The sequence below is a fragment of the Vulpes lagopus genome, chromosome 8, assembly GCF_018345385.1.
Source record: "Vulpes lagopus strain Blue_001 chromosome 8, ASM1834538v1, whole genome shotgun sequence".
Lineage (NCBI taxonomy): Eukaryota > Metazoa > Chordata > Mammalia > Carnivora > Canidae > Vulpes > Vulpes lagopus.
The window spans coordinates 4,155,887-4,183,078 of record NC_054831.1 but is presented as its reverse complement, the minus strand read 5'-3'; the positions used below and the strand labels follow the sequence as shown (position 1 = coordinate 4,183,078).

General features: G+C 46.5%; 1 protein-coding gene across 1 annotated transcript in view; it reads right to left on the bottom strand.

Annotated features, from left to right (window-relative positions):
• IQCA1 (IQ motif containing with AAA domain 1) overlaps positions 1–27,192 on the bottom strand; it is a 144,073-nt gene that overhangs the window by 86,080 nt on the left and 30,801 nt on the right. The window contains exon 6 of the mRNA XM_041767589.1: positions 22,425–22,630. Within this exon, the coding sequence (XP_041623523.1) occupies positions 22,425–22,630 (206 nt within the window). The remainder of the gene's footprint in view (positions 1–22,424; positions 22,631–27,192) is intronic.

Genomic DNA, 27,192 nt, shown 5'->3' with positions numbered 1-27,192 from the left:
AAAACCTATTTCCTCCTATCTGACAGCCAAAGGCCTAGCTGAGGTAGGTGTATCTGGGGTGGAGAAGAACAAGGATGTTTTTGGAAAATTACTTTAGTTTCTCTTTGCAGTTTGGAAAACCCTTAAATAGATGCCAGGATCTTCTCTACTTAAATTTTAACACAACAATCTCTGCAAAATTGTTGTGTTAAATATGTGGTCTCTGTGCATAATTATTGAAGTCACAGCTTTCCCTCAGTTATACTTGGAATCGGGGATCCCTGGGTGGTGCAGTGGTTTAGCGCCTGCCTTTGGCCCAGGGTGCGATCCTGGAGACCCGGGATCGAATCCCACGTCAGGCTCCCAGTGCATGGAGCCTGCTTCTCCCTCTGCCTGTGTCTCTGCCTCTCTCTCTCTCTCTGTGACTATCATAAATAAATAAAAATTAAAAAAAATTATACTTGGAATCTTGAGTCCAGAGACATCGGGTTATCTTTGAACTTTCATCATTTTGCTGATTGGCCAGGTGAATGCACAGCTTGTGCTACGATGCCTATTCTTGGATGCCCCCCCCCCAACTGCTGCCACCCCAACTTCCATTTGTCCTCCAATCGCTGCAACAGGCAAGGCCAGAGCGGGTGTTTCAGTGTGGCACCTAACGGAGCACAGGATGCAGATAATGGAACTCGTCACATGACTGCATGAAAGATCACCTGAACCACGCCGGCGAGGCCTCTCTCCTCTCACCCAAGTCCACAGAACAAAACGGAAAAGTAGAGGCAAGAAAGGGGAAAACTGTCCGAGAACACAAAGCTTGAAAAGCAGGTAGGAGCTTGAGATGAATGGATTTGTCAGATATTTCTGAGTCTTAGCATTTAGTCACCCGCAAACAAATGCCGGCACATCCCATCGCGGTCACGTTTGCTTTAAAGCAAGAATTCAGCTTTGTGGAACAAAATTTCACTTGTCTTAAGTCTAAGTTCCAAAAGATAGGCTTTATTTGAGGTTATTCATGTAACCCTTTCTCTAAAAATATTTAGAAAGATGTAGGAACGCTGTGCGATATATATCAAACTCTAGAGGCTGTTCAATAGTTCTCAAAAATAAACGACACTTCCGTATCACTGAGTCTGATCATTCCTGGAATATTACCAAAGAAGGAAGCCGAGGAGCCACTGAGTCTGCATCCCTGCCAGAGAACTAATCTTCTAGGTGATGATATGTTCTAGCCGTGCCAGGGTTGGATAGCTGTGGTGGTCTGACATTCCTTCCAGTCTCTTCTAACAATCCTGTTGCACCGTCAGAGATATTTAGGGTGACAGTCTACAACCTTTTGGCCCCTAAGCGAGGTCTGCACCCATAACACCTGCTCTCCTCTAACTGAGCTTCCATTATGGGCTTCACATGAGTAAAACGATCCCACTGTTTGGTTCTAATCCGTGCTCACTTGATTGGCCCCCACCCGCATCCAAATCCTTGGTCCATGATCCCACTTCCAAGCCCTGTCCCCGGCTGTCCAGGTACGGCAGGTGCTCTGAGCTTCTCTTAGCCTAAGAGAGGAGCTCCTGCCTGAAGCACAGGGGACCCGAGGCCCCATTCTGCCCCGAGGCCAGTGGCCACTCCTGCCCACTCTCCAGCTCCATGGGGCAAGTGGGAAGTATCTCAGCCCTGTATCCGGCAGGGTGACAAGGCCATTTCCTTATTGTGCCTGAGATTTGCTTCCACCAGGGCTCCACGGTCAGGAGGTGGAGGCCGGAACTGGGGCAGAGAAATTGCCTCTGCACCCGGGACCCTGTGGAGCCCACCTGGCCTGTCTGGAACTGCCATGCACCCCGAGCCAGCCCAGGTCACACGTCCCGGGTGTCTCCTGCTACCTGCAGCAGCCCGTTCTGGGAGGTCAGCTGCCCCACGCGGGCTGCCCACGTCGCCTTGGCTTCAGTGGGAGGGATTACAATTGTGCATACCCACCACCCGCCACGGGCCACCGCCTCTGCTCTGGGGGACGCGGGGTGGTGGCAGCCCTGGTCCCTTTCCGAAAGAAGAGAATTCACACTCAAACGTGCCACGCTGTTCCGATCTCCTTGTGCAGTCTGCTTCCTTCGCACCAGGAAGAAGAAAAGGATCTCTTGTCAGGCCGGAGCCCGGTTTGTTGAGAAAATATGATCACTGAGCCCTTGTCTCAGCTCCCGTTGCAGGACATTTGGGTGCTTTTTCCAGACGTGGAATAGCCGCAGGACGTACACTGACAGATCTCACAAATACTCGTTTAGATATTTCCTCATGCTAAATTTTATCAGCGAGGTTAGTCCAGGGCATGGGTGGTGCGGCCTTCCTGGATGCCTGCTGGGTCTCCGGAAGATCTCCCGAGGCTGCTGACGGGAGGCCCTGGCCGAGGGGCCGGGAAGGGAGATCCCAGCCCGACTCCGTGGGGCCCGGCGTCCCCGGCGAGCCGCTCACCTGATGGCCCGATGCGTTAGCTCTCTTCCTTCCTTGATGCTTTCACCGTATTGCCTTTTGGGGTTTTGACCCACTTGAGTATAAAAATGGAAGCCAGATGTGAGTTTGAATTTCTTGGGCCGCTAATGAGGTGGATGCTCTGCGATGTGCCAGGTGCATCTGTGTCTCCTCATTTCTTGGATCCACTCGTGTCGCAGAAATTCTCATCGCTCACACGCCCGCTGCGTGAGTGCTCACAGAGCACCTTCACGCGTGCCTTTCACAAGGTAATTTCTCATTTCATCCTTACAGACATGCTTCGAGAGAAGCATTTCTCTCCATTTGGCAAAGAAGGGAATTTGGAAACGTGGGAGTTCAAGCGACTTATTCCCAAGACAAATGGTTCCTTAAGGGAAGAGCCCAGATTCTGACTTGGACTTGTGCCTGGATGCCCCGGGTGCCCCTGTTCACCACAACCACTTACTGCGTTTGCACCCACCCTTACACAAAGGATTCCTAACACTTTCGCTGTCACGTGTGCCCTGAACACTTTCCGCATGCACACACGGCCTGCCTCAGTGGTTCCACTGTTGGGACGCCTCCCAGAAATGAAAGCAGACGTACTCTGTGGTGCAGTTTGTACTGGCAAAAACTGTAAATAAAAAAAAAAAAAACTGCAGTAAAACCCTGCAAATAATCACCCTCTGGGGAATGGTTATAGAATCATGGTAAAGCCTCCTGGTGGAACTCCGCTCCTGGACCCGACTCCATCTGTTCTTTACCTGTTCGCTGCGGGCGCTGCGTAAACGCGCGTATGCATGAGTAAATTCAGCTGTCACAGAGACTAATCTGCTCATAGGACATCAAGGAGAAAGACCAGGCTGGGAAGTGACATGCAATATGGAGATAAGAGGGGATAGGAGAGCCTCCCGGGCGTGTTTCTGTCTGCAGGTGCGTGGAGACCGGGCAGCTGAGACCCAGCGAGGTGCAGCTGGGTTCGCTCACAGCGGTGGGAATGGACGGAGGAAGGCCATGAAGCTCTTCTCTGCACGTGTTTGTAGTGCTTTCTTGCCATGACATATGGGAATTACCTTGGCAGTTCAACAAAACAATCAAGAAAAATAAATTACAGTAAAAACAAATGTCATATTTGGTTGATTGCCTTTTTTTCTTTTTCTTTTTTTTGTTCTTTTGGTTTCCTTTTATGTCTTATTTCAGGGTTTGATTTTTATACAGACTTCGTAAATTCTACAACAGAATTAGTCCAATGTTCTTTGACAGTATTTTTGTTTCTTTAAGTTAGAACATTGTGACCTGTCTCTAGGAGGATTAAATTCTCCATTCTGCTTTCTACTCCTTGTTGGTCTTAATGATTAAATCAATCTAGTTATCGTAACTATGTTGTTTGTATTCCCATGACTTCTCTTTACTTAATTTATCATACGCTATGAATTTCCATCTGCTCGTCAGGGCCTGGGCCCTCTACTTGGCTCCACTGATCTTTTGTTTATGCTTTCATTTGAGTATATTATATTTGCCTTCTTTTTTTTTTTTTTTAAGATTTCATTTATTTATTCATGAGAAACACAGAAAGAGAGAGGCAGAGACACAAGCAGAGGGAGAAGCAGGCTCCTCGCAGGAAGCTCAATGTGTGACTAGATTCAGAGACCCCGGGATCACACCCTGAACTGAAGGCAGACGCTCAACCACTGAGCCACCCAGGCGTCCCTATTTTTCTTTATAACATACTTGAAAACACACTGCCATTTGCCCTTCTCTGTCGTTTTTCTCTTGTTTTAATCCTAATGGCTTTAATAATTATGTTTTCAAGTTCAATAAATAAGCCTATTCGGACTCTAATTGGAATAGCCCTCTCTCCATAAATTACCTAGAGCAGATGTGTCCTCCTTCCATTTAACCAGGAACGTGGCATATCTGGCCATTTATTCACGTCTCTTTTCATTCCATCCTGTTAACATTTATAGACTTCTTAAATTTTTGCATATTTTTCTTCCATCTTTAGTCTAACATTGATTTTTAAAACCTACATCTTGCCACTTTCTTTAAAATATTTATTCTTATTTCTTTCTCATGTCATCTTACCGAAAACAATTTTTATTAGGGCACAGATGACTATCAGGGGTGAAAGCCATCCATACCACCCTTTCATTTCATGGGAATACCTTCAGTGTTTCTTCATTTTTTAAAAAATTTATTCATGACAGAGGCAGAAGCAGGCTCCCTGTGGGGAGCCTGATGTGGGACTCAATCCCAGGACCCCATGATCACGCCCTGAGCCAAAGGCAGACACTTAACTGCTGAGCCACCCAGGGGCCCCCAGTGTTTCTTCATTAAGTGCAGGGCTTTCTTTTGTTTTTAAAAAAATACTGGATGTTATCACTCATTTGTTTACTCGTTCATTCACTGATTCAGAGCTTATTTATTGAGTATCTACTATGTGCCAGACACTGTTCGAGGCACTTGGAAAAAAGCAGTAAGTGGAAGCTGTAAAGGTTTTATTTCTATTCAGCTTGCACTTTGTTATGCCAAGAATTAATCCTTGCCTTTCCGTTTTTAAGTTTTAAAATATGAAGTGGGTGATTTTATGAAATGATTTTCCTGCATGAGTTGAGATGATCATATCGCTTTTATTGGTACACATAACATTGAATTTTCCTACCACCTAACTATTTATGTTTCTGGGAATAAACATTTGTGGTCTGATTTTGAGCCAGTTGGGAATCTAAACACGCTCCCTGAAATAATGACTGAGCCAGAGACAAGAGTCCAAATGCAAACAGGTTAGAGATGGACAAGAAGAAAATCATGACATGTAATTTTATTTACACTTATTTATTTTTAAAGATTTTACTTATTTGTTTGAGGGACAGAGAGAAAGAACATGCACAAGGCGGGAGAGGGAGAGGGAGAAGCAGACTCCCCACTGATCAGGGAGCCTGATACAGGGCTCGGTCCCAGGACCCTGAGTTCATGACCTGAGCTGAAGGCAGACACTTCACTGACTGAGCCACCCAGGTGCCCCATGATATGTAATTAAAAAAAAAAAATCGTCCAGAATAAAGATCCAGCTCATTAATCACATGCTTCTGACTTCCCTTTTCCTAGACCCTGGGGAAGCAGCAAGCAAGTAAGCACACACCTGGGACGGGTCTGGGAGCTAGAGTTCCTGGGCAGGGGGCTCCTGCAGTCCCTACAGCACCTGCTGTGAGGAGGGAGGGGTCCCTGGGCTGATCTGGGCCTCTGGGAGCGACAGGTCACGGTCAATGCCGCAGGACTGTGAGGCCAGGAGTGAAAAGGAAGCCACTGCAAGGTCATGACCTGCCTTAGGGTTTTAAAGGCTGGTTCTTCTTCCTTGTGGTGGACAGATTGTCCGCAGTCCCTGTGTTCATGCCATTGTGTGTTTCCTTCCCCTTGAGTGTGGGTGGGACTGGTGGCTGGCTGCTAACCAACAGAATACAGCAAGCGTGGTGGCCGGATGTCACCTCTCTGATTGTTCTGTGCGGTTGTAATTCCCACCTTGCTCTCAGACCCTCTCCCTTGGTGGCTCTGATGCGGCACACTGCCAGACTGGGAGGCCCACGTGGCAAGGATCTGGGGTGACTCCAGCTAGCTCCGAGGTCCCACAAGTAACCTCATGCTGCCGGCAGCCACAGAGCTTGAAAACAGACGAGACCTTGTCTGTAGTCTTGGGGGGCCCTGAACAGAGGATACAGCTAAGCCCAGACTCCTGATCCACTGCAACGGTGAGACCCTCTATGGAGGTGGTTTGAGGCCTCTAAGTTTGTAAGCCGGAGTGATACTGTCAGCAGCCGTAGATCGTGAATACGCTGAAATAGGTCTGGGGAGCAAGGGCGACTGCAAGAATGAGTGAGGAGGCCACGCAGTCTAGGTGGGGGCTGATGTGGCTCAGACCAGACCCAGTGGCAGCGAAGACGGAGGACTGAGCAGTGGGTGGGCTTGGGGCATATTCTGAAGGTAAAGCCAATGGTATTTTCTGACGGAATAGAAGTCGGGCTGAGAGGACAGAGTCAGGGTTGTGGCTAGGACATGGGCAGGGTGGGGTCTCCATCTGCTGGGATGGGAAAGGCTGTGTGGGGCAGCTCTGAGGGAATAAGGGTCTGGACGTGCGGAGCCTATGAGGTCCCCTGGACATCCGAGTGATACCGAGGGGACTGCCAATCTCCAGGTCTCTCGGGGCTGGGGACTCATATTTGGGAGTCAATGAAGCCTGGATGAGACAGAGAAGGCCCAGGAATGCAGGCCTGGGCCCCGGGCCTCTGGCTGTCAGGAGGTGGGATAGAAACAGGAGGGACCAACAGCACATTTGGGTAGCTTCTATCAGCACTTCCCAGCCAGGATTTCCCCCCCACCCCTTTTCAGATGATTGCACTGCCTTCTATACGATGTAACCCAAGTCAGCCTCAAGATAGGGCATTTGTTGGACAAACTTGATGATTCCACAGAACCAGGGGAGACTACTACAAGTCAGATGGCCTTTCCAGCTGGAAAGGGCGATGTCCTTGGGTCCCAGGGACAGGTCCATTCCCTATATCGGCTGCTGCTTCTTGCCTGTATCCTGAATGTCTTCAGTGTGATGACTCATGGTCATTGAAAATGCAGTGTAATCTTTCAATAACCTCATCTAGTACATGTATTGAAATGAATTGCAAAGAACCTTCCATAAGAGTATACTCATTATTAACACTTTTGTGCTCAGAACTTGATACCATCTTCCTGTGTAATGCTTCCAACAGTCCTACAAGGTAGGTACTAGTATTGTTGTCAGTGGATTTTGGAGAAAACTGAGGCTCGGCAAGTTTCAGTGACTTGCCCACGCAGAGCCTGGCCCGGAGCAGCTCCAGAACCTTCGGGACCCATGTGCAGCTGAGCCGATAGTCGTCGGAAGCAACTGCCGGTTGAAGTTCCAGTGATAAAACTGTAAAATAAAGCTCAAGACGCAATAGAGAAGCATTGGGTGGCTAGATGTATCACGAGCATCGTATTTTCCTGGAAATGAGGAAAGCCAGGTCGCTGCCACTGGTTAGCTGTGTGGTGCAAGCGAAGTGCTTGGTCACTGTGGGGACCTAGCTCGCTTTCTTCTGCCAAATGGTGTAGTTGAACTAGGTTTATTCCTTCAGTTGTTAAAAAATAAGTATGGCGTGGCTATTAGACCATTTCCAAAGTTCCTTTCAGCTCTAGACACTCTAAGATTTATATGTGGCGGAAGTTGGTGGGGAAAGGCAATGTTAGTTTCTTACAGAATCTACTCAGTGATTAATGTTACTTTCTTATAAAAATATATTTGACGTAGCCATCTGACTTTATAACGCTTTTATTGAGGAAGCTTGTGGAGAAAAACACCCGTGCCTTATTATATCGTTTGGTTAGCAAATGTGAGGTACCGAGCGTTTGGTAACGTTAGGGCCTATTAAAAATTTATGCGTATTGTCAAAAATTCTTGCATAAACGTGAAAATGACCAGCTCTAGAGTCTGAAGTGATTTAGAAAGCAGAACTACTAAAATGATAAATATTTCCCTTGAGGTCTGACACTGTGCTTCAATGGGTCCCACCATTTCAGACTCCCAGGACAGAGATTTATCTGTGTTTCATCAAGTATGAAAAATATATGGGTGGAGGGGTTTCCGGCCGGTCCCCCCACCAAGTCATCCAGCTACCTCCATTAATGTCAGCAGACTCATAAATTTCTCCTGTGTTCTAAAGAAAGCAGCTTGTGCCACTGCACAGAAGCCCCCCAAAAGTGTCACTTGCTGCCTATAAATTCACTTACACTCCATAAAGGCAATTGGCTGCACATGGACTTAATTACCATGGCCCTCCTTGGGAGACGGAGGGGCTCACCGTTTCTCAAAGGAGAGGAGGAAAAAGTAGTGTGCAAAAAGCAGGGCAGTTTCATGGTGGCACGTTACAAAATCTGATTTATTCACTGATGTTTCTACTTATTAGTGGGATATTATAAGCAGTTATCACTCAAGACGGAAGCTTCCTTCTTGATTGGAAAGCACTACCTTTGCTCACGCCTGAATCCTATGGGGACCTCCCCGCCCTACCCTCCGCCCTTTCTTATTTTATTAAAAGAAACAATATGCCAGTGATTGCACAATTTACTCTTTTGATTCTGGTTTACTCTTCAGTTGAGAAAATGACACCTGCTTTCACCGTTCTGTCTTAAATAGTTATTTGTGAAGAAAAATGTATACCTAGGCAAGAGCCAGTCACTCTAGGAAGGAATGTGGAGATTTCTCGTTCAAACAGACTGCCATCAGGTTCTGTTCCCACACTCATGCTTCAAAACCCCAGCGTCTTCCTCCACCAACCCTTCCTCACTTAAAGGAGTAAAGCGTTCCCTTGTCTATCTCAAGGTTCTGGAAAGCCTAGGAGGGCAGGCCATAGGAGGAAAAGTGTAAGTTAGCAGAAATAGTCAGATGTGTATGTTTCAAACTCATTTCTTAGGTGCCATTTTTTAAAAAAAATAATCACTTATAAAGAGCAACAGAAGAAATCACAGAAAAGGGCAGCTTTAGGGCATAAAGGTTAATTTTGAAGATTGTCTGAACTTCTTTGGTCAAGTAGCAAATACAAATTTTTTTAAAAATGATCTTATTTATTTATTTATGAGAGACAGAGAGAGAGAGAGAGAAAGAAGAGAGAGAGAGAGAGAGAGAGAGAGAGAGAGAGGAAGAGACACAGGCAGAGGGAGAAGCAGGCTCCCTGCAGGGAGCCCGATGTGGGACTCGATCTCAGGACCCTGGGATCATGACCTGAGCCGAAGGCAGACACTCAATCACTGAGCCACCCAGGTGCCCAGGCAAATGCAGATTTGTGAAGCACAAAGGCAGGATGATTTCTGTCCGAAGCAACACACACATATTGACATATGTCACCATATGACACGGAAGTTAAGAGCTAGCTAGAACAGAGAGGCTCTCGATCCAAAGAACACTCAGCTTGTCCTCCATCACTGTGTATGAAAGCACTAGAAAGCAGATGGTCCAACGTCATCTGACTTTCTCAGTTAGTGACCTCAATCGGTAGATTTGGGGGCTTTCACATTCCCAGGATAATACTGGTTTTTGTTTTACTGGTGCTCTGCTACTCCTTCACGTGATTCCCTACACGTTCCCCTTCTCTAGACGGTGTGCAAAGGGTGGCAGTAACTTTGGCCCAGGGCCACTCAAAGTACAGATGGGAGTGGAGGCATCAGCATCACCCTGGGGCTTGCTAGAAACTCAAAGTCTACACCAAAAATGCAGGCAACAAGAGCAAAAATAGACAAGGGGGAGGATATTAAGCCAAAAAAAAAAAAAAAAACTTTTGTATGGCAAAGGGAAACAACAAAATGAAAGCCAACCTATAAAATGGGAGAAAGTATCTGCAAGCCATGTATCTGACAAAGGGTTAACATCTAAAATATACGAGGAACTCCTGTACCTCAATATCAAAAAGAAAATCACCTGTTTAAGAAATGGGCCAAGGAGCCGAATAGACATTTCTCCAAGAAAGACACACAAAGGGCCAACAGGTATTATGAAAAGATGCCCAACATCACTCATCATCAGGGAAATGCAAATCAAAACCGCAGTGAGCTATCCCCTCACACCTGTCAGCATGCCTGGCACCGGAGGTGAAAAATAATGAGAAGAGGGAACCCTTGTGCACCGTTGGTGGGAGCGTAAATTGGTGCGGCCATTATAAAAACACGTTCTCACTTTTGGGTATATACCCAAAGGAGATGAAATGAGGACCTCAGAGTTGTATGCACGCTGAAATAATGGAACAAATATATATACACAGATTCCTAAAGCCCTTGTCATTTCCTAAGTGATCAGAGCGCTAGGAGCATCCTTTGTTCTAGTATTTGTTCTTTGACCCCATTTCCTCACACAGGGGCTCGTAAATCCCTGGGTGAGAGGAGCGCCTTTTGTTCTACTGAAATGATGTCGGGTGGGCTGCAGACTGGGGCTCACCCCGAGGGAGACGGAGGCATGAGAAGCTTGGAATTTTCAATCCCACTCTGAAGGGATGGGAACTGAGTTAATGATCAATCAGGCCTATGTGATGAAGCCTCCAGAAAACCCCCCAAAGTACGGGGTCTGCAGGCAGTCGGGGTTGAACGAGCGCAGGTGCTGGGAGGGTGGCGCGCCTTCCCCCCATACCTTGCCCCACGCAGCTCTTCCATCTGGATGATCCTCTGTCTTCCTCTTGCTACAGACTGGTGAACATGTTTCCCGAGGTCTGTGAGCTGTCTTAGCAAACTACTGAACCGAAGGGGGGAGTCCTGGGAACCCCAGTTGATAGCTGAAGGGTCGGAAGTACAGGTGACACCCGGAGACTCGCGAATGGCATCTGAGGTGGCGGACCCGGCCCTCGTGTGACCCGGCCCTCAGTCTGCGGGGTCTGGTGCATCTCCGGGTCGTGTCAGAAACACGCTGAATTATGGGGCACCCAGCTGGTGGCGAGGATAACTGCTCGATGTGCAGAAAATGCACACACCTGGTGGCACAGGTGATGTGAACTTGTGAACTACTGTGAGTGGGGCAGGCGAGTGTGAGTCCAGGGAAGAAACACGGGAGGAAGTTTCTCGTGGCGCGCCCGTGCTCACTGCAGCATTTCTCGCAGTAGGCAAGATCCGCAAACAGCCTAAACACCCGCTACTGGGTATGTGGATAAAGAAGAGCTGGTGTAAACACACAAGAGAGTATTATTCAACCATAAAGAAGAAGGAAATCGTGCTGTTTGCAATAACACGGATGAACCTAGGGGACATGATGCTAAGTGAAATGAGCCAGACACAGATGGAGAAATGCTACAAAATTCTACTTGCACGAGGAATCTCACATGGTCAAGGTCCTAGGAGCAGAGAGTAGCATGGTGCTTGTCGAGGATGGGGCGGGGGGGCGGTGGGGAGAAACGACGTGGTTTTTAGTCCAAGGATAGAAAGTTCGGTTGTATGGATGAGCAAGTCCTAGAGATCTACCGCGCGGCACTCGGCCTGCAGTTAACAACACTGCGCCGTATACTGAGACATTTGCGAAGACGGCAGATCCTATCTTAAGTGTCTTTATCACACACACAATAAATAAAAGTAAAAAGAGTGAGAGGTGTTGAAAATTGAAAAAAAAAATGCAGACTCTCAGTTCCCACCCAAGACCTTCTGACGGGTGGGGCCCAGCAACCCGTGTTTTAAGAGGCTTTCTCGCTGATTCCGATGCAGGCCCCAATTTAAGAGGCACTACAGTCTGGCCCAATATTTTTTTTAAAAGATTTTATTTATTTATTCATGAGAGACACAGAGAGAGCGAGAGAGGCAGAGACACAGGCAGAGGGAGAAACAGGCTCCACGCAGGGAGCCCGATGTGGGACTCGATCCCGGGACTCCAGGATCACACCCGGAGCCCAAGGCAGGCGCTCAACCGCTGAGCCCCCCAGAGATCCCCAGTCAGGCCCAATATTAATTACGACCTTCAGCTGGACCTTCAGCCATTCCCTGCCCACTAGCTCAGCTCTGACTCGCGTATTCCCTCTGCTGAATCCCAGGCCCCGTGCTTGGTCGGGAAAGGACTAGATGAAGACATCACTGCCCTGCGCCCCGGAAAGCCTGTGGTCCCCCCGAAAAGCCTGTGGTCTAGCCGGACAGACAGAGCAGCACAGCAGAGCGGAGGGCCCGGGGGGCCGGGGGTCTAAGCTGGAGGGGTCCCCGGCCCACGGAAAGGGCGACTCTTCACCTCACTCACCGGAGAGCCTCAAGGCCCGCCTTTCAACCTGGCTGGGCACCAGATGGGCCACCGGATGGGCACCAGATGGGCCACAGGATAGGCCACCGGATAGCACCCTTGGATGCTGAGTGCTCTGAATCTGCTGCAGCGGGACGGCTGGCGCAACCCGTGTGACTTCACGCGGCGGGGCGGGAGGTGCACCTGTCCGCGGGGCCTCGGTGGGTAACGCCGGGCCCTTATTTTCCCATCCCACCTCTTCTTATGTCCTGGGCTCCACCTGGTGTGTTTCGCACCCAAAACAGACGCAGAAAAGTCACGCACCTCCCGGTATGAGTCACCTGCCCGTGTTCCCATCCCCTCTCCAGACCACAACTGCTCTTGAGGATTTCCTCGAGGATGCAAACTCCCCTCCCTGCGTGACCGAGCGTCTCCCTGTCCCCCGGAGGCTTCTTTGTCCATTCTGAGAGTCATTCATGCTCCGTGTAGGAAACTTGGAGTGTAAAGGAAAGAACAAGCCGAGATCCGCTGTTGCACCTTCTAGTGATTTCTGTTCTCTGTCTTTAAAAGTCCTCAGAGGCACCAGTTCTGAACCCTGCCCTGAAACCAGTTCTGGTTTTACAAGACATTCACGTTTCTGCAAGTCTTCATGCAGCCGGGTTTCAGTTCTGCCAGTAAATACCGAGGTTTTAGCCAACTTCTCGCTTCTCTGAGCCCACTCTGGAATCTATAAAATAACCGGGGCACCCCAGGTCTCTAGAATCCCACGGTTCCTCTCCCTCCTTCTCCCAGCACAGAACCATCAGCGTGCTCACTGTGCAGATGTGTAGGAGGAGGGGAGAGAGAAGGAACCAGAAATAAGGAAAGCCCTGGGTTTCCAGGTGGTGTCCGACGAGCCAGGCGGCCTCGGACAACCGTCATCCTTTCCTACAAAATGACGCTGCACAACGGAGTCAAGACACACGGGACAAGCTTCCTGCTTCTGGAATGCTCGGAACCAGGAGACACGCTTGGTGTTGTGGGAGCATCATGGCCTTTGGAATCCGGAGACCTGAGTAGGAATTCCAGCCCTGCCTCTCTTGAGCCATGGGCCCCGACAGAGCCACTGTTGCAGACTTTCTAAGCCCTGGGATCCCCGAAGGGCACCCATGGGGAGATCCTGGAGCAGTTTCTCGTGTGGGAGCAGTGGTGAGGGCACGTGGGTGGGGACCTGCTTCTGAAGGAGAGGGTCGTGGTGGAGGCTAGTATGGGCCCGAGACCGCTGGAGGCCAGAGCGGGGAGGGACCCGGACAGCTCTCCTCGTGTGGACAGGACATTGATTTCCCCACGCCGACAGGGAACCAGTGTTCTACCTCCATCCAAACCACTCACCCTCAGCGAATTTCTGCTCATGGCCCAGGGCTCTGCTGGGCAGTGGGTATGGCCACACAGGTTCTAGAGTCCCCTCCAGTGTGAGCTCCCGGAGCCCAGATTGGCATTAACCGGGGGAGCGAGAGAAGGGTCCCTCTGGATCCAGATACCTTAAAGCGACAAAGCTTAACTCGCAGAATTGTGCCCCAAAGGGCGAATTTTACTGCATTTCAATTATATCTTAATTTTAAAAATGAAATGAGCAAAGAAACAACACCCTCCCCCACCCCCAGCCCCAAAACAAAGCATTCCAAGACCTCTTCCAGAGAGAATGCACATTTGCTGGTGATCTGTGGACGTGTCACTGCTCCGCCTGGGGATCTGAAGCACATTCCACGCTGTCTAATTTCTGTTTGCCTGCCCTGTTATTAACCCCTCGGCTCTGCCCTCACCCCCACCCCCGGCAGCCCCGCCTCTCCCCGCTCCCCCGCCAGCCAGTCTCTCTTTCTGGAGATCTGCAATGCAGCGTTTTGAAAAGATGCTTACAGCTGGGAATATGAAGGCCCCGCTCCCCAGGAAGGAAAACTGCAAATTTTGTGTCTAGAAAATAAAGGCCTCCCTCTGTGCTTGAAATAATCATGGAGGGTGTGACGTGCACCACACAAGGCTCCGAGGATTTTATATGAATTAGTCTCTGTCGTCCTACCTGTGAGTTAGGCGCTATTAATAATCCTCATTTTAAGGTGAGGAAATGGGAGGCCCAGAGAGGTTAAGTAACTGGCTCAAGCAAGGTCATGCAGCCTGTAAGTCCTAGAGCTGGGGTTTCAACCCATGTTGCCTGGCTGTACAACCTCTACCCCCGTGTGTGTGATTTATAATGTATTTGTTCATCATCGGTAAGATCACATAATAACATTAAGACAGTGACTGTGTCTACTACATTCCCAGCCAGGCCCACCCTGCTGAGGACCAAGATCATCCCAAGCCCCCAGAGCCTTCCCTCTTAACCCTCCCTTCCAACTGACCGTGTGCTGGCCTGAAAAAGGGACTAAGGCTACCTGATTTACATCTCTTCCAGATCCCTTAGGAGTATGTGGACTGAAAGGAGTCTGCTTTAATCCGAGAAGTGGCACTGGGCTGATCCCAGAGCCATTGCTCTGTCTGGGGTGTTACTCTCTGTACTGAAGGATGAGCTGGACATCAGGCATAGTTTCCACCGCTGCGTAACAAAATTTAGGTGGAGAGGAAGTGGCAATGCTCCTTAACATGACAATTTGCAAAGACCCGAAGGCTTGGGGTCAGCCCTAGTTTTCAGGTGTCCTGATGCCCCTGATGCCGATGACACAGAGAGCTGCATCTCGGGTGATGGGAGCCCATGGTCCCAAGGGCTCCATTCTCACTTGCAGTCCTGAGGGGTTGCAGGAGGGCACTTCCAAGATCCCTTGATGATCCTGTCAAATCAAGCTTATTGATGGATTTTGAAACGTAATGACAGCTTATGACAGGTCCCACGCCAAGAGAAATGCCAACGGTAGCAAGGTATTTTTCTGAAGGCCAGTGTCCCTATGATTGCACTGTCCAACGTGGTACCACTCATGACATGTGGCTATCGAAACTTAAATCTGAATTAATTAGAATAAAATAAAATACAAAATGCAGATCCCCAGTCATCCTAATCACCTTGCATGTGCTCAATAGCTGTGGTTTAGGGCTACTACCTGGACTATGAGGAGCCAGGCCAATTCCAGCACCGCAGAAAGGCCGACAGGCCAGTACTGGTCTAGAGCAAACTTGTGTAGCTCCCTCCTTCATCACGAATGCTACCATAGGGTGAAAAGGACACTGCTTCTCTCATAGCTGTTGAAGGTTATGGTCAACTGATTAACGGTTCCCAAAGATATGGGGTCGTCATCCCTGGGACCTGTAAAGGTACCTTACATGGGAAAAGGGTCTTTGTAGATGTGGTTAAATTAAGGCTCATGAGACAGGGAGATTATCCTGGATTATCTGGGTGGGCCCTAAATGCAATCATCCCTCAGGGGACAGGAGCACAGGACACGCAGAAGAGGAGGAGGCAGGGTGACCACACAGCAGAGCCTGGAGAGATGAAGCCACAAGCTTCATCTTGTGATGAACGTTGGCCGTCTCCAGAAGCTACGAGAAGCAAGACACAGATTCTCCCTTAGAGCCTCTGGGGGGCGGGGTGGGGTGGGGGTCACAGTCCAGCCCACACCTTTGATTTCACACTTCCGACTTCCAGAACTGGGAGAAAATAAATTTCTATTGGTCTAAGCCACCAAGGTTGTGGTAATTTGTTACAGCAGCAACAGCAAATTCATGCAGGGGTTCAATTACCGTGTGAAGCACTGGGAGCTCCTGGCCCTGAATGCTCAATACATGTTACTCTCTGTTATCATTATTATTTGAGATTAATACACACTGAATGTATCTAGTCTGCAAATGGTTCTAGTTACAAGGGAGGCCAGTGGTGAGCTAGGGCGGTGGGTGCCCACATCTGAGTGGGGGCTCGGAGGGTATGAAGAGGGATGGAAGGTTAGGTAGAAGGAGCTGGTGTTTCCTTGACAAGCAACTGAAGCACCCACCTACCGAAATCGTGTTCCCAAGATGGCAATATTTGACAAAAACAGCTATTTTTATTAGTTCAGTCTGGACCAAAGGACCCAATAAACACAACCACCTGACTATCCGGAAGGTTCTCAGCTCCTGGAGCCTAAGTGTTGAACGAAGGGAAACAGAGCACAGGAAGGAGCATCAAGGTGAATGCAGCAGGGAGCCTGGAGCCTCCCCCCCACCCTTTGCCCTCCACTCCCCTGGGTGGGAAGGAGCCAGAAGAGTAACTAGGGCGACAGGGAGAGAGAATCAGCTACATCTTTACCATGACTACATATCCAAGGAAATCCAAGAGAATCATGTAAAAGACTAATTAGAAATAACCTGAGAGTTCATGTAGCTGATGGTGCCAATTCTATACAACGTACAACTGACAACTTGGGGAGCGCAGTGAAGAATATTGTAGTAACTCTGAGGGGCGGGGGATGAGGGGGATTGCACCTGTGGCGAGCGCCGCATGATGGACAGGCTTGTCCAGTCACTATGTTGCACACCTACCATGATATTTTATGTCAACTACATTCCAGTAATAAAAAAATATGCATGTAAGTAAAATATATAATAACAGACTATAATAACAGAAAATGGTATCTGGAGAAAATCTCATTGAAAATAGGAATATACCTACAAAATTCATAACGTCAACAAGGAATTTCTGGGGCCCAGGTGTTCCATCTGCACTGTCTCATTAGCCGCCCTCAACTACCGCAGGTGGCAGGTGTGGTGACCGCCCGGTGCACGTGGCCAGGGTGGGGCTCGGAGGCGCCCAGGGCACGCAAAGTGGGCGATGGCTTCTCAACTGCTGTGTGTTTTCTCTCTTTCTGTGTCACTCTTCCTCTTTTTTTTTTTCTGGCTTTCTTTCAGGCCGGCGAAAAAAATCAAAGGCACACGATAACTGAGAAGTCAGTATCATAATAATGTAACCGAAACAGCTTTAGTATCAGTAACACAGGTGACTTCCTTTTAGAAATTGCTTAAAAGGGTGACATCACAGAGCGAACCATACAGGACAAGACGGTTCATAGAAGAGATGCTACGGACAAAACCCAAAAGAGTCCCCCCCCGCCCCATTAATAAGATGGATTCAAATGGAAAGATTACCAAGAGGATTTTTCTTTTATCAATTTGGCAAAAGATGAAAAAGACCGTCATCGATTCATCCACTAGTACACCTGTGCCCTAGAAGGCTAAGCAATCATTAAAAACATCTTCTGGAAAATATTTTAAGGGCATGAGAAGACCCAATGTTAACTTTCAAAAAATTAAAAAAGGATTCATAGAAGTGAAATTAAGTACCTCCGTGACACAAAAAGGCGGAAGGAAATTCACCGAGAACTTTTACAGTAGCGACCTCGGCCTGCCGAGATCAGGAATGGTTTTAATTTTCCTCTCTAAACCCTTTCCTGTCTCATGCATTTTCTACTCAAGCATGTGCTGCTTTTAACATTGGCAAAACAGGATTCCTTTAAAGTAATTCAAAGAATGACTTAAAAACCGAGTCCTCGTGTACTTTGGCAGCTCTAAGTATTGATTAAAGGAGCCCAGAATACGTATTCTAAATGGTGGGAGCCTAGATTAATCGTAACTTCTGGTAACCTTTCAAGCGGTCATTGTGTCCTCTCAGAATTTAGCCTGAGGACTGAGTTTTATGTTTCAAAAGATGTTTTTTGCTTTTTATTTGTCTTTGATTTAGAAAAGCAAGGAAAAGGATTTTATCAAAGTCCATCAGATGAATGTAATCCAATTATGAACATAAATTTGCAAAAAATAAAAATAAAAAATAAGAAAAAGAAAATAAATTTGCCTTTGACCCGATGTTACTTTATTTTTTAATTTTTTAATTTTTTGTATTTTTTTATTGGAGTTCAATTTGCCAACATAGAGCATAACACCCAGTGCTCATGGGGTGACTGGGTGACGGGCACTGAGGGGGGCACTTGATGGGATGAGCACTGAGCGATGTTACTTTAAAAAAGAGGAATCTTTATGTCTTTGCCAGTGATACCCAGCACACCTGTGGAGCTGCTCTAACTTGGCCTCCAAACCGTCAGGTCAGTGATGTTGGGATGAAGTGTTCTCGAGGGACTGGCCAGCGAGGCCTGGGTCTCCAGGGGAGCCTGCAGCCCCTGGCACAATGGAAGGGCCCCCCCCAGCCTACACCAGGGCCTGCCAGGGTCTCCCGTGAGCCTTCCAAAGACACCTCACATTTACTGCGAGCCTCATGTCTCCCTATTCTTTTATCAAGGATGATCTCCAAGAGTATAATGCAGGCATCGCATTAGCCTACTTTTTTGAAAATTAGGGTTTTAAAATTGTAAATATTTATTTTGGATTATCTCAAATGGATTGTTTTCTTTCTTTGCTTTCTAATGTATTTGTAATGAGGCTTTTTTATTATGAAAAATACTTTTTTAAAGAAAAGACTCCCAATAGCACAGAATATAAAATAAAAAGTAATATCACCACACTAGTCCCCAGACGTAGCCATGCTAACAGTTTCCAGTGTATCCTTCCAGAAATTTCTCCATGCACATACAAACATGTTTAATAAGTTAAACATGTGTATGAATACGTGGGTGTGTGTGGATATATTTTATAGATTTCAGCTTATTCGGGGTTATAACTGTACACGGTGCTTTCGACTTGGTTTTGTCACCTACCAGTAAATTGGACTTTAAAACGTAAAGCATCGTTTCGTTTACAGGAAATGTATTTGTGGAAACCTATTCTCTGCAGCCCTCAGAGAAGGGGAGGGAAGTTCCTGATGACTGGGGTTCGTGAACACACGGTGTATCATTCTCACTATAAAAATGAATTTTATTGTAAACCTATGAGATTTCATCAGAAGATTCATTTCTTTCGAAACTATGCCTTTCCGCCTAAATTTCCACGATCGCCCCCAAATCACCCCAAGTATATTTCCTCTGGACACAATTATGTAATTGGATAAGAGTGGAACGCTGCGAGACCGTGGCTTGGCGGTTCACTGCTGACACGTGGGGTTCATACACCACTCCCTCTGGGCACCAGGCTTGTCCTCACCGGGCTTGCCACTGACTGGGGGAGGGGCACGTGAGTGAGCACGTGGCTACAGCACCATAGAAACAGTAAAGGCCTAGTGTAGAGGTCTAAGCAACCTGTGTTTCTTCACAGCCCCTTGGGGGGTAGGTGTGAGTCTTGTCCTCAGGGCACAGGTGGGGAAACCGACCCACCAGGAAACTACATGACCTGCCCAAGGCTACCCACTGGTCTCCAGTCTGTGTTCTTAATCATTATGCAAACGTTCAGGGGCAGGAATGGTGGGTGCCGGGCTAGTCGGAACTCAAGCAGGAGACAAGGAGGAGTTCTGGAGACTCTTCAGGGAGGGTTTTCATAAAGAGTATCAACTTGAAAATGAAGGTAGTGAGGCAGAAGAGGGGTAGGAGGAAGCAAGAGGAGATGGATGAGAGAGGACACTGCCTGAGTCCTTGAGCCTCAGCCTCTAGGGCTCTTGATGAGGGAGGAGGTGAATGCTGAGACCCTAGCAGAACTCCCAGAGGAGCTGAGTAGAATCTAGGAACATCTGGGCTGTGCTTCTCTTCCTGCTGTGGGCAGCATGGTGGATGGGGTTAGAGCAGGTCAGATGGCAGTGAGGAGGAGGGGACTTGGTCAATGAGGGTCTGAAGGAGCCTGCCCATGCCCCAAGGCTTGGGCATGACACCACCTGTGCTCCTGGGGGACGTGGGGTTCCCAAAAGAACCAGCATCCCAGCAAAGGTGCGCTCAGAAACAAGAGGCCAGGATTGCGGGTGCTCAGTGACTGGGGTCCTGTGGCAGAAATCACAGAAGGAAGCCCTCAAGGACCAGGTGGGATGGCCACCCTGTGTTGGGCCAGATAACTCCACTGCATTCCTGCGGGACCTGGCCAGGGCATGGACAACAGCACATGCCCAGACATCGTTCACTCATTATCCAGCCCCCAGTGGTTGGCGTGAGGGCTTAATCTCCCTTTGTCGTCAGATGCCATAAGGAGAAGAGTGGTACAGTACTCTTGAGAGGCATTTGCATTGACTCCAAATATACTCAAAACAGACAGTTAACCTGAAAGGGACTATTTCAAACCAGAAGACACTGAGTACCTACGATGGGCAAAGCTAAGTTTTTCTTAGTCTGTGAGCAGAAGAGGGGACAGTTCAAGGATGGGAAGTTAGTGATGGGAATACTGGGTTTTGATATTTGGATAACAGAAAAACATGCTATTTAAGAACTAGAAAACACTGATATGTTTGCTGATATAACACCGTAACATTTTAATGGGATTATATATAATTAATATATATATATAGACACATAAAGTGTACAGTTTGATAAGTTCTGACTATACCCATGAAACCGTGACCAGAATGGAGGGAGGACGGAACAAGATGGAGAAAGGAGAGCCAATGTGCACATATATGCCTCCTTCTCTGTTAAGAGCTTTATTTACCTCGTTATGATCATTCTTGGCACAGAAATAATACAAGCATTTTAAATATCTTTTCATTGAAAATGTCCCATTTTGCTATAACATATCCTTGACAACAAAGATATAAAAAGAAAAGCTCACCAGTTTAATCAATTTTGAAGGTTTAAAAATCATCAGGATTTTAAAATTGTATTTGTATAATAAAGGACAGAACTCCCCAGCTGAAAGCAATTAATTGCTATATCAAAGATTCATAAAGTTTGTGATAAAACTTAAGTGTGATTGAGGGAACAGGGCATTTGAATCCCATACAAAGTTACTGCAAGAGGGTATATGATGGCTGAGATGTTTCTAAATTGTTCTAAAAGTAACCAATAGATAGTTGATATCTATTGCTGCATAACATGTTATATCAGAACACATTAGTGATAGAAACAATGCACGTTTATGTGGTCATTGTTTCTGTGGGGAGGGACCAGATGAGGATGCACTGGGTTCCCCTGCCTCTATGTCTCTCACCAGGCTGCAGACCAAGTGTCAGCTGGGGCTGTGGTCTCATCTGAAGGCTCACCTGGGGGGAATCCACAACCAAGGTCATCATGTGGCTGTGAGCAAAAGTTAGTACTTCCCAGGCTGCTGGAGTGAGCCCCTTGGTTCCTTCCTTCATGGGTCTTTCCCCTGGCCAGCTCAATGCAGGGCAGCCGAATTTCTCAGAGTGGGAGGTGGCGGGGGGGCGGGGGGCAAGAGAGGCAGGCCAGAAGGCAGTGACACTCCATTATTTTTGCCTCTGTTTTTCCTTCAGAAGGATGTTTTGGGTCTAGATCACACTCAAGGGGAGGACATTACAAGGAGCAAAAGGTGAGGTCACTGGAGGTCATCTCAGAGGCTGCTCACCATGGTTATGAATATTTTTTAATGTAATATTTTGAGAAGAAGTTTCATTTTTTGTTGCAGATACATTCTCCAGTTCTGATAAGCTAACCAAAGATGGTATCTGAGCGTCTCTGAGCCCAACAGGATGTGGCACATTACCTGTTAAATAGAACAGATGGCCAGGTCTGGCCCCCACGGCTCCCGGGATTGATCACTATAATCCACCCTCTTGTCTCCCCCTCTTGAAATAAAATAGATTTTAAAAATTTCTCTAATTAAATTTTCTACAAAATGTCCCACTGTGTAGAAACTTCTGTGTTCCCCGAGTGTTTGTTCTACTATGTGTGCTTCTCTAAAAATGAATACTTTCCAAAAATGCTCTTTTGTAAGCAAGCTTTAAATCACTTAACATTTCACTTAGGACCATTAAAGAAGATGCTTCATACAGGAAGGCCTGGGGCCTTGTCCCCAGAACTACTATCCACCCATCATTTCAAGGAAGCTCGGGGCCTCTGTGACAGGTCACAGATTATGCAGCTGTCTCAGAGAATTCTGACAGAACAGAGCTGTGATTGAGAATCTCAAGGCTCATGCAAGTGGAGAGGCTGACCAGACCCCAGAGGGGAAGGCCGCAGGACCAGCTTGTGCCTGGACCCCTTGGCTCCAGACAGACCCTGGCTCATGAAATCCATCCATGACATTCAATTCCATGCAATAATAGGAGCATTCTATGGACCTTATTTTAAAAAATACCAATACCAAACACCAGCCCAAAAAGCAATCTCATTAAAAAAAAAATTAGTTCCTGAATGCTTAGCCTTGACATTTCACTCTTCTAACACAAAGCCCAAAGCTCCATGAATCTATATGGACATGCTGCGGTGCTTGAACACCCATAAGAGCCTCAGCCTCTATAGAGGAGACGGTCAGGATACAGCTCTGTGCTGCTGGCATTTACCTGCATTCGATGAACCAATGCCGGATCTGGTCTTGAAGGTTCTCCTTGATATCTGGACCTTCTAGTAATTTCAGGTCATCCTTGATTGTAACCAAGGCTTCTTTGTAGTTCATCTCGTGCTTTATCTGCATCTCATTCCTCAGAGAGGCCACCTTTTCAGCCTGGATGACTGTAGCACTGACTTCATTAAACAGAGGAGGTGGATTCTGAAAACACAAGCAAAAAAGGTTCGAGATCATAAAGGTTATTGTGCTGGTAAAGGGCATCGGGCACTAATGAAGTATGTCAACATCTTTGATGCTGCCTTATCAAGGCCTATGAGAAATACATACAAAACAAGAGAATCAGATCTAAATCCGAAGAAGTGATTCACCACCATGGGGAGGAAAGATGGGGATCCCTTAGTACTGTCTCCCAGAACCTGGGGGGCGGAAGCTAGCTTAAAAAATGTATAGTCAATACATGATGAAAAAATACTGTTCAAATTTCAGAAAATAAAGCTTTTGCAGATCTTCGAGGTTGATGGGAGAGCAACGAATATAGAGGAAGAAAGTATTTGAAGCGAGACTGGTGAAAAGTTTGAAGAAACTTTTGGTGCTCTGATTTCAAGAAAAGCTACCCCCAACCCAACTCTGCAAACATCCTTTCTATTGTTAAAGTTCTCCCAAGTAGGAAATTCTCAGATGACCCCACACATTCAGCACATTCAGTGCTAACATCTTTTTGTTAGAATGTTCTTCTTCAAAATCTGTTGGTTAGCAAGTCAACAGAAGCCGGCTATTAAGCACCAATCAAATGCACAGCACTGGTCTATCATCAAACGTCTATAGGCGTGTAGCAGGAGAAAACACAAAATCACTTTGAGGGGCACCTGGCTGGCTTAGTCAGTCTAACATAGGACTCCTGATCTGATCTCAGGGTCGTGAGTTCAAGCCCCACGTTGGGTGTTTTCTACTTAAAAATAACAACAACACAACAACAACAACAACAAAAATACAATCCAAGTCACTTTGAGACATAATTCTCACTCTCTAGAATCTCCAAAGAAATGGAGTTGGCAAGAGAAGAGGAATGTACCACATAGTAGGGAACAAGGTCAGATAACCTAGACAACCACAACATGGGTTTGGATGGACATTGTGAACTGGAAGGGACTTGGAGAAGGAAAACACGTATGAGGTGGTGGTGCCTCTGCAAGCTTAAGGACTGTTTCCTTCACAGATAAAGGGTCTGGGCTCTAAGCAGTACGGAGTCAGCCCGGCCCTTTAGCAAATGAAGGGCATATTGAGTGGTGTGCTGGAGCCAGCCCACGACAGCTCATGAGAGCCAACTGACACATTTTCTAGAATTTTGTAAGCTGGTAGTTAAATGCAGCCATTTAAAAAATGCTAAGTTGCATAAACTTACAATCAAGCAAATTATATTACAAAGTTCTCCATACTCCAAACTCATTACTTCCTAATTAGTTTGCTGGGTCTTACTATATCATCAATGTTCTTGATGTTCTTTATGTTTGTTGCATCTCTACGGCGAAAATACTATATGATGGTGTGCCAGGTGCCCATCTTCCCAAAGGGGTTGTTCCCGCTACTAGCTTGAATGGGCCATCATGGGAATATCTACACCATGGAAATTAGCAGATGCTATTTAAATTTAACCCTAAGTCATTCTGATTTCTCAGTTTACTCTTCATCTTTCTTGTTTCCATTTTGCTGAAATGTGCCCATGAGTGTAAGGGTCACAGTGGATGCACGCTGCAGTGAACCTTCTCAGTGCTTGCCCTTCTGACGTGTTTCCTTGGGCTCTTCCCACCTGAATGGCACCGTGGCAGCTTCCCTGGAGGGGACTTCTAGCATGCAGAGCCCCCAGTGACTTGCTCCTGCTTTGTCCTCAGAGCTCTGAACGTTTATTGAAATGCGTCTAGGTGTGGGCAGGTCCTCACTCACCATATTCTCCCTTTGGTGGGTCCGTTTAACGTAAAAAATTATGTCTCCATCTGTGAAAATTTCCCTTCTGTTACTTCCTTTCCCCTTACTTCTCTCTCTGCAACAAATATTAGATAAAATGCCAGGCCACCAGAATAATCTCCTGCAACTCTGAACTTTTGTCTTATATGTCCCATCTCCCCTTTACCTACTTGCACTATGTTATAGGTGGGTTCTTGAGCTTTAGCTTCCAGAACTAATTTGGTTTTCAGGGATGCCTGGGAGGCTCAGTGGTTGAGCATCTGCTTTTGGCTCAGGGCCTGATCCCAGGGTCACCGGATAGAGTCCCTATTCTGGCTCCCCACAGGGGCCCTGCTTCTACTTCTGGTTATGTCCCTGCCTCTCTCTGTGTCTCTCATGAATAAATAAGTAAATTTTTAAAAATTCTTTTTCAGTTATGTCCATTTATTATTTGGATTAATATTTAATATTTTTGGGGGAGGAGTTATTGTTTTGCCTTTGCGAGCCTTCTTTTCATTTCCTTGGAATTCTATCTTATTTATAATATATTTGCTCCTTTCTTGTTTTTAGTAGTCGTTTTGTTTGGGGATTTTTTTTTTTTTTAGATGCAACATATCCTCAAATACACTGGTGAGTAATTTTTTCCAGATTTTCTTTTTTTTTTTTTCCCCAGTTTTATCCTGGGAGCGAGGAAGGATGAAGAAACTAGTAGTTTTGGAAAATCTTCAGATGATTCTGACAATTACCCAGGTTAGGATTCAGTAACCTGTTGCCCACAGGTCGAACTGGACCCAAATGCATGTTTTTGTAAATAAAGCTATACTGGATCCCAGCCAAGCCCAGTCATTTACACACTGTCTGTGGCTGCTTTCACACTCGAAGGACAGTGTTGAATGGTTGTGGCAGAGATTGTCTGGCCTGCAAAGCCTAAGTGATGACAAAGAAGGAGAAGGGGGCAGAGGAGGAGGAGGAGGAGGAGGAGGAGGAGGAAGAAAGGGAGGATTTGTTTAATAGAAGAATCACAGAAGATGTAGATATTGTTTGCTGAGGAAGCACATACTCACACTACAGAAGTGAACCCTCAATCCCTAAATAATCCTGCCAGGCAGGTATTTGTATAATACAAAGAAATGAACCAGAGAGGCTAATTAGCTTTCCCAAATTCACATGGCAGAGGCAGGAAACAACTCCTGGTTTATCTGACCCAAAGCCATGCTCTGGGGTTTGGGACAGAAGCCTGGGTGCAAGATGAGGCTCAGCCAACTGCTACCTCTGTGACCTTGTAAAAGTCAGTGACATGGTTGTGGCTCAGTTTCCTCCTCTTTGACGAGTACAGCATCGGACTGTGAAGACTCAGTGGAACACTGTACATGAGGCTCTGCTACAGAGCCTGGCCCAGAGGGACCCCTCGGTGCATTTACTGCCGTTGTTATGGCGACTGTCACCATAAGGTCAGGTGCGCTAACGTCTAAGCGCGTGAACCCAGGGATGCTCAGGGCTACTGTACAAAGAAAACTGCAGGGATAAGAGAAAAACAGTAAAGTTCATCTCAAAAGCTTTGAAACAAATATAGGACAAAATTCAAGTATAGGACAAAATTTGCCTTAGTTACAAAGGACACTAACAAAATTATAAATTGAAATCAATTAGTTAGAAAAAAAGATATTCTTAAAGACTCAATTGATGCCCTATATCAAAATGAATTTCACATAGATGCAATACATAATTGTAACAAGTATGCATGTAGCACACACACTCACACGCCACACAATTTCCCTACGAATCTCTGGGAATAATTTCTCGACTAGAAACCACACTCGAGATGCCGTTAGAATACAGCACCCACTTAACAACACAAAGTCAGTGAAAAAGATGAAAAAAATTATAATACTTTGAAAATATTCCTTAGAAAGTCTAAGGAACTAATCCAATGATCTGAGTTCAGAATAATGAAAATGTACAACTTTCATGGTAGGAAAAAAAATGCTAAAACCACTTTAAAAGTGAATCTAGAATGAAAATTATAGGATCACTTGAAAGAACAATGTTAAGAACAAATGAAGTAAATTCCCTCCCTATGCAGGTGTTCAGGGCATGACTATATTATGTATCTTGTGCCTAAACACACAAAGAGAAATTTTCTTTATCTAATCATTTAAAAAAATCCCCAATTCTTATATCTTCCAGGTGATAGCGTTTGCACTTAAATGTATGAAGTGGGAGTTTATAATGCACAGAGCAATTTTTTTCGGATCTCTCCAATGATTATTTTAAAGTTCATGGTTTTCATGAAGATGTTAAAATGGATCTCTACTATAAATGACCCAAATTTCTTCTTTGTCTGTGATGAATGTGCAAAAGTGTTTTGAGGCCTTGCATCCATTTTCTGATCCTCTACTCTGTCAACCAATCGCATGCTATTGCTTTATTCCCAATAACGTTGCTCTTATGGTAATTCAGAGCGGATTTCTTTGGCAGATGTACATGGATAAACTATAGTGTAGCTGGTCTTTCCCCCTTTCATGCCCTAAAAAATGAAGCAATGAGTAGGTGGCTCTGATTTGGGTCTTGGCAATAGCTCTATGACACTATGAAGCATTCCGCCAACTTCCTAGCGCTTCCATGATCTCCGAGTGGGCAGAGAAATCTCTCAGCTCTTGCTGGATTTTTCTAATGATGCTAGTGGTGTGGTGCTCTGTCCTCTGCATTCTCTTTCTACATTTCCTTGCTGATGTTCACATGCATTTTGGAGGTAGAAATGAGGACGTGACCATCCCATTGAACAGATGAGGACACTGAGGATCGTACCTAAGTGGCCCTCC